General features: G+C 48.0%; 1 protein-coding gene across 1 annotated transcript; it reads left to right on the top strand.

The window, feature by feature from the left end:
- Positions 1–203: 203 nt before the first annotated feature.
- LOC142908856 (hydroxylysine kinase-like) lies at positions 204–7811 on the top strand. Its single transcript, XM_076059497.1, has 5 exons — positions 204–528; positions 3539–3681; positions 4169–4349; positions 5499–5808; positions 6477–7811. The coding sequence occupies exons 1-5, from the start codon at positions 204–206 to the stop codon at positions 6649–6651; spliced, it is 1134 nt and encodes a 377-aa protein (XP_075915612.1). The 3' UTR covers positions 6652–7811.
- Positions 7812–8188: the final 377 nt, after the last annotated feature.

The raw sequence follows: 8188 nt of genomic DNA, 5'->3' as shown, positions 1-8188 counted from the left end.
ATGCGAAAACTACTGTGGGCTGTCCGTGAAGCGTAGCGCCTCCAGGGTGTAGCCTCGTGTGTATGCTGAGCTTGTTTTGCACCATACGTAGCCAACCGTGCTCATCGGAGGCGCCTTGCGCTGCACGAATGGAGCGGACGCCAACGTGCACTTGCAAAACCCCAAAAGCTTTTTGATTGCCCTCGTTTTGTCCGTTGAAGACGATGCAAGCCGCGCCGCAGGACGATGGCCGCGAGCACGAGAAGCCGTGCCTCAGCGAGTCCCGCGCGGCGAAGCTGGTGGAGCGCCTCTACGGGGTGAGCGTGACGGGGATGAGCCCGCTGGCGAGCTACGTCGACCAGAACTACCGCGTGCTGGCGCGCGACGGTCGCCAGTTCGTGCTCAAGGTCACCAACACGCGGGACAGCCAGCGGCCGCAGCTGCTCGAGGTGCAGATGGCCATGATGAGGTTCCTGCGGGAGAGGGGCTTCCCCATGCAGGAGGTGGTGGACAACGTCAGCGGGAAGATCATGTCGCTCGAGAGCATCGGTGAGCTGCGCCTGCGTGGGTCCCGGGAGCAGAGACATTGGAGAAGAGATGTACATTATACTAAATCTTGTTCTACTTGATGTGCGTCTCCATCTCTCTTTGTCTCCCCCTACATGCTAAGGCCTCGGCACAGAGACCCTATCTCTCTGTGCTCCGTACGTTGTGTCTCTCTTTGTGTCTCTGTGTGAACTCCCTTCTACTTAGGTGTCTGTATATCTATCTGCGGTTCTGTGTTTCCTCTCTCTTAAATTTAGCTCTTCTATGCCTGATGATGATTGCTTGCGTTGCAATCGAAACGTCGTATGCTATTATGTAATTTTATTATTATTTCTTATTTCTACGTGACTTTACCGAAAAAACCAAAGAGTAATTCCTGCAGTCACGAAAGCGACAAATCAAGTTTAATAGATGTACAGTGCAGTACAATTGATTTTGCTGCAACTGAACTCTGGCCCCCACAACGTAGCACCACGCAGCAGCCTGTGATGCCTGTTTAATGCACGATTGTCACCCATAGAAGCCCTAATCCAGGCTCAACCTGCTTAGCTTTCAGATCTTATGATAGGGCACATTCTAGGTGATTTAGTAATAGGCTGATAGTAATCATACGAACACAGCATTGGTTTATACTTGCAAAGACAACGATCAATATCCGAGCATGAGGCGGTGGTATAATACTGGGTCGCACTCCACTGACGATAAGTGATGTAAAAGGATCATACTTTTTAGTTTTTGTGAGGTTGGTGGATGTAACGCACTGCTTGTTGGTACTGGCCCAAGGTCCACATTGTGATATTTTGTAAATTCTTCATATATATAAAAAAAAAACAATGTTTGGTGTGTGGGATGAAACTGGAATGACTGCTCACAGCAAAGCCACACGGACGAGACGATAACATCTGTGGTGAGAGATCAGAAGCACACTTGCTGTTTTCTCATCTACTGACCTGCAGGTTGGTAGATATAATGTTTGTACAGTTCACCGACGCCGCCATTCGCCAACTGCACAGTGTGTTCCACCTCCCCACACCTCCGATGAGCACGGTTGGCTACGTACGTATGGTGCGAAAGAATTTCAACATACTTACGAAACCTAAATCGTAATTTTTGTTTCTGCTTATCTTCCCACGAGACCCTGAGACGTTTTAATGGCACAGAGAAGCAAACGTCAAACTCTTTGCATCGAGTTCCGGATTGGCTGACAAGGGGAACACGTCAAACCAAAACCATGTATTACATGAACAAGCATAGACGGGAGAGAGATGTCACAAGCAATATAATGTAGAGATATGAGAGAGATTTATTCATGATAAAGGTTTTTGGGTGAGATCGCGTTATTAATAAATTTGTCGTAACCCTCCACCACCCGACACAGCCAAACAGTAAAAAATGTGTCACGTTGACAACAGACAAAATAGTTCACTACTTCAGCCCACCGGTGTGATGAGTGAATACACAACATTTACAATATTTGAGTACGACGTTTCGCTGGTAATTACATCCAGCATCATCGGGCAATTCGCCAGAATGGTGAAGCCCTCACTTGCTCCCGGTCTTAAATAGAGCAGCAGGGTGATGTCATAATTTAACTCATTCATAGAGAGATTTAATCAGAAATATATTTATATGGAAGAGATAGGAGAAAGATCTATCCGCAAGAGGAGAGATTTAGAGAAATGCAAACATGTCGATACAGAGCTTATCTCTCCCCCACACCCACTCCGACCTCCTGCATCGCATCACTTCTATTAATATTATTATTGTAATCATCATCGTTACACTTGTTTTCACAGCAGAGCCTCACTGAGTATCGGGAGGGTCTTGTCAAACTTTTCAGTTGGGGGTAGGGCGCGGGGGCGACGGTTGTCGTGTGTAATTTCAAGTGAGTATTGCTGACTGAGACATGTACTTAATTAGTTCTTGTAAGGCGTGGCGGGATAGTTGTCCTGTAGACCAGAATGAATTAATTTTGGTGGTTCGGGCTTGGCCCACGGGCTGTAGTTGGGACAACACTGGGCTGCTAAACATTTGTAAAGCAAAGTGCTTCATAGCTCATCGGATTCCTCCAGTAAAAGTACATATTCTGATTATAATGCCTGGGCTAGCAGCGCTCCTTTAAACCCAGGCTCGGGGTTCATCGCGTGAGCTGACATCGCCACCCAACGCCGTGTTTGGAATGCGAAGAACACGGAATGCCGCTGACCCTTATATTTACGTGATGGAACGAGCGATAAAAGTCGCCTCCTGATGCAGATGGGGCCCCCATTCACCCTGCTCCTAAGTAATTTGCTCAAGCTGAACCCAGGGAATTCAGCTAGACTCGTGGTGCTGACGTATCCATTCTGGCCCGAACCTGGGCGAATTGCCCCCGGTTCCGGCCAGCGTGCGCTAAGGCGTGAGGGTTGCGTGCCACGTTGCAACTTTGGCGGATGCCTTACGCATGGGTGTGGCGAGGTATTATTCCTCTCAAATGCTTTATTTAGCTACAGCGGTTTAGACAACAAGGCCATATAGGAATGCGAATTTCGGAATGCGTTCGTGTTATTAATTTCTGCGTTAATAGTACGGTGAAAGAAAGTCATGAGGAAAAAATCACTCCAATTTACTATTTTTGGGGGGGGGGAACAGAAATACTCGATTCAAGTTGCTTGAGAGATTGGCGTTTTAAAGACTACACGAATTTTATGTGCGTTATATATCGGACTTAGCACGTTCATTATTGTTATTAACCATTTAATACTGAGCAGCAAATTGTCGCTTAATTTCCTAAAAAAAGAATAGTAGCCTTGGCTATCAGTTGAGCAATTCATAAGAGACCCTGTGTAGTATAGCACGTGGGTAATGGACACAGGGCGCAAAGTGGTGAGTTGACACTTTGGCCAGACCTTGGAGGTTCCGATATCAGCTTCCGAACAGCTTTTTATGTTCCAGCAAAAGGAAGCGACGGTGAGATTTCACTAACCGTGGTGACCTCTTGACCTCGGTGGCGACTCCTGCTGTGAATTCTCAGACTGCGGCGAAGGAGAGAAGGAGTTCAACGTTCGGCTGCTCACGTACCTGCCCGGCGTGCCGCTGTCCAGGGTGCTGGCGGATGGCAGCCTGTACTACCAGGTGGGCAAGCTGGCAGCGAGCATCCACCAAGCCCTGCAGCAGGTACGAGCGCACGAGCGCCTCTTGACAGGTGACGTGAGACTGCAGGGATTCATATTCTTGTTGCTTTCGGTAAAGTCACCACCACGTAGAAGGGAAACAATAAAATAATAAAAAAATATAAAACAATGAAATTCTCACGACGTTTCGACTGCAACACAAGCAATCGTCATGAGGTGTGAAAACCACAACAAGGAAATTTGAAAAAAAAAATTCTTGTTGTGGTTTTCACACCTGATGATGAAAAAATGTAGTTGTTTTTTCATTCATTCTTTTATTTTATAGTTTTACCTACGTGACTTTACCGAAAAAAAACAAAGAGAAAATAATAAGTCAAGGAGAACATCTTTTTTGAAACGAAGACTATCCTTTGCTAGCTTGACGTTTTGCTGCCTTTAACTTACATATGTACTCAACTGGCCAATGCGATGTTAATCTCGTATTGCATTTTTTGTCATCTTACCGCCTTCATTTTTAAACATCTGCATAGTTTGAGCACCCGTTCCTGCACTCCCTGCAACGAGACGATTTCATCTGGAACCTGTCAAACACCCACCTGCTCGAGTCCTACCTCTTCACTCTGGACGGCGACCCCAACCAGGGTTTGGTCAGGGAGGTCATCGCCAAGTTCCGCGAGGAGATCCAACCCAACCTGCACAAGTTTACCAGATGTACGCTCGCCTCGCAGCTTCACCCGGGACGTAGCTCCATGCCTCAGGGGGCGAGGGGCGCTTCAGGCCACCGACGAGGCCTTGAAGCCACGACGGGTGCCACGTATGTGTGTACGTTGAACTTCTTTCGCACCGTATGTAGCCAACCGTGCTAATCGGAGGTGCGGGGGAAGGACAACAAACTAAACACAAAAAATCAGTTCAAAAATAAATTAGTGTTCAATCTAGGTTTAAAAGTGCATAGCTCCAGTGCCTTCCTAATATCGGAAAGAAGAGCTTTTCAGACGGCCGCAGAAGTGCATCTGAAAGCGCGCGATGCGGTGACCGTCTTTCTTTGTTCGATGGTTAGCCAAAAGCCGCTGCGAGGATCACCCGAATTCGCGTGATGGTTTATGCTGCTTGACGAGATCAGCAAGGTATTGTGTTTCATTTGTGGCAAGCATTTTCTTTGCAATGTGCTTCACGTGATTACTTTTACCCAGCATACACAGATGCATTACAAGGCATGCATGTAATGGGGGACACTCGCACAGACACTGATCACAGGTGAAATCAAATGACAGGGTTATTACATTCAGACGCTACTGTATATAAATCATAATTGTAATTTCTACCAAATCATTTTTCAATGGATGCTAAATTGTGTTCAACAGTTTTTGTTACACATATACTCATAATAATAATAATGTACAGCCCTTTGTCAATGCACTATCTGGACGAAGGCATTCCCAGGCTGTGTAGGGTCATGGGGGTTGTTTTGCCTCCTTCACCATGCTGGTCGGTGAGGAGGTAGGTAGGATCCCAGGACTGGTTCAGATATCAGTGATGTTCTCCATGGCCGGGAATCAAGGGCTCGTGATGCGGTGTGCATACCACTACACACCGCTCCATATCTCGCCCCTGTACAGGGTTGTACGACGCTGGTGGGTTATTGTAATTCTGTGCCTTTGAAGGCAGGAGAAGTCGGTGATTCACTGAGACTCTGCGGGGGCCGTTCTTAGACTCGCACACGCGGCTTGCGCAACACCAATCGTGCGGCCGGAATAAAAACGGCATGGGCACGAACGATGACGACGGCGACGAGGGGAGGACGGTCAACAATAAAAGACAACGGACGAAATCAAATTCGACGTTTCCCCCTCGCCGCAGGCATAATCCACGGTGACTTCAATGACGACAACATCCTGGTGCAGGAGGTGGCCGCGGGAAGCGAGCAGCAGCAGCAGCAGGGGCCCAAGTCGGCGGAGGGAGCGCCGCGGCACCACGTCTCCGGCATTGTGGACCTCAACTCGATGATGTTCGGCTACCACGTGTACGACCTGGCCATGGCCATCATGTACATGATGGTGGAGAGCGGAGAGGCGATGGAGGCCGGGGGTCACGTCCTGGCCGGCTACGAGAGCGTGCAGGCCCTCGTCGAGGACGAGAGGAGGGCCGTTTACTTCCTGGTGGCGTGCAGGTGAGAGCGGAGGTGGGGAGGGGGGCCGGGGCAGGTCGGGTCGGGTCTGCCCGGATCGCCGTTGGCCGCATCGGGAAACGTTGGCTTCAAAAACCTGTGGCGGTTACGTAACGAGAATTAATCCAGGTCTGGCGAGAATCCGATAAACTCGATGATTGTGCGGCAAAAAAAGTGCTTTATTATTTATTTAAAGCTCTTCATCAGACCAATGATGAAGGTCTTGCCAATGCCATGTCGATCGTCGCGGTGGTTGACCATACTTTACCATGCTGGTTAATGTGTATTGGTGAACGGGGGGGATCAGTAACAGTTAAGACATAATAATGCTGATTACCATGATGTTGCTAACAGCACTTCTACGGATGCTGCTGATGACGGTGATGATGATTATAGAAAAGACACTCATAGCGATGTTGTTTACGATCATGTTGCTGATCACACTGCTGCTGCTGCTGCTGGAGACGAGGAAGATGAAGACGGCGACTTTCCTTCTGCTGGCACTTCTGCTGCTGACCACGAGACTTGATCCAACTATGGCTGCGATTCCTGGACGCTAAAATCCCAGCCGATCAACAAGTCGGCAGCAAAAACCCTCTTGAATAACAAACGATATTAACCGTCATGACAGCAACGGCGACAACAACAACATGGTCTACTTTTCCCCGCAGGTTCTGCCAGTCGCTGGTCATGGCCCGCTACACGATCCTGCGATACCCGCAGAACGCCGACTACCTGCTGATAACGGCGCGCACCGGCTGGGTGAAGCTACGCGAGCTCTGGACCAGGGGCCTGGAGGACATGCAGAAGCTGTGGTCCGATGTTGCGGCACGGTACAGAAACTAGAACCGCGGTGGAGATCGAGCGGACGGCGAGGAGAGAGAAGGGGGAGTTTGGGGTGGGAGGGGGCCCACCGTGAGACACGTCCTCCCACTCGCCCCACCGGTACCTCCCGAGGCTTCGCAAGGAACCGGTTTCAACTTGAACGTGGCGCCGTTGGTTTTGGACACGTGCGATCTTTGAATACGGAATCTGAAAAATGTGAATTGCTCATGCCAGGCACTTAATGCATAGGGGAGGTTTTTCGTGGCTTCAGGTTAGGAACGTATTGTTGCTGCATCCAGCGCTGTTGACAAAACAGCGTTCATATGCGCATCCGTGGGTGATAATAATAATACTGTCAGAATATTTTTTTCCCGTTCATTTACTCAGGAAATCCTGACTTGTTTCTGAGATTTTGTATTCATGAAGTTCCAGCGTTCAGATGTTCGACCAATTATTTTGTAGCTTGTTTGGCTCGTGAGAGGAAACCGGAGTAACTCGGAGATTACCTGTACATACGAAAGGTGGTGGGGGGGGGTAACACTCGACAACTGCATAGATGTTTTATATTTTTATTATTTTATTGTTTCCCTGCTACGTGACTTTACCGAAAGAACCAAGAATATAAAAAGCGTCACCGTACACCGACATCTGTTGGCCAACTTGCAGCGCAAGGCCTAAAACGTCTGCTTTTCCCAGACAGTCTTCAAATTAAGCACTAAACCCAGGCTCTTCCCCGGCTGAGCTTCAAAGATCTGACGAGATTTGGTGCATTCTGGGTTAATTTTGTTATTTTGTGAGTTGTGGTTGCATTCAAATATTTTTGTTAATCTAAACTACAGTTGACCTTAGAACCCTCAGACACGGGCGTGGGGAGTCCTGGCCTCGTGAAAGATCAGTCGACTTTCTTGTGTTGCCATGACCTTCCACTCGGCGGACTTTGGGAACGGTAGTGGGGTGGGGGTGGTGGGTGTTTGATGATTTTGCTGTAAAGGTTTCCTCTACAAAAGTGGGACACTCCTGGGTTTTGCCACCAAGTACTAAGTCATGTTTTGCAGAGGGGTCAAATACTTATTTCCCTCATTAAAATGCAAATCAATTTATAAAATTTTTGACATGCGTTTTTCTGGATTTTTGTTGTTATTCTGTCTCTCACTGTTCAAATAAACCTACCATGAAAATTATAGACTGATCATTTCTTTGTCAGTGGGCAAACGTACAAAATCAGCAGGGGATCAAATACTTTTTTCCCTCACTGTAAGTTCGATTACAGGGAATGACTATAACATGAATTGAAAGTGATATCTGGACCCCTTCAAACAAACCGCATTGACCAGTGTGGTGCAGTATGGTCAAGTAACCCATATAATATGGGGAAAGGCATCATCCAGCAGTGGATTGATCTGAGGCTGTGAAAATTGGCTAAGCCTCGAACGCAGATGCACCACGTATACACTGCCGCCTCCTGTCTTATGCCATTACCGACGAGAATGTTGCCCTCTCATACTAAATTAAAACTTTTTTTATTTTACCAGGGCCCACTGAGCTGTAAAGCTCTTTT

This window comes from Petromyzon marinus, unplaced genomic scaffold (assembly GCF_048934315.1).
Source record: "Petromyzon marinus isolate PM22_M1 ecotype Great Lakes invasive population unplaced genomic scaffold, UKy_Petmar_22M1.pri1.0 PM_G_Scaffold_105, whole genome shotgun sequence".
NCBI lineage: Eukaryota > Metazoa > Chordata > Hyperoartia > Petromyzontiformes > Petromyzontidae > Petromyzon > Petromyzon marinus.
Note: the sequence above shows the minus strand (reverse complement) of the source record. Positions and strands in the feature narration are given on the sequence as shown.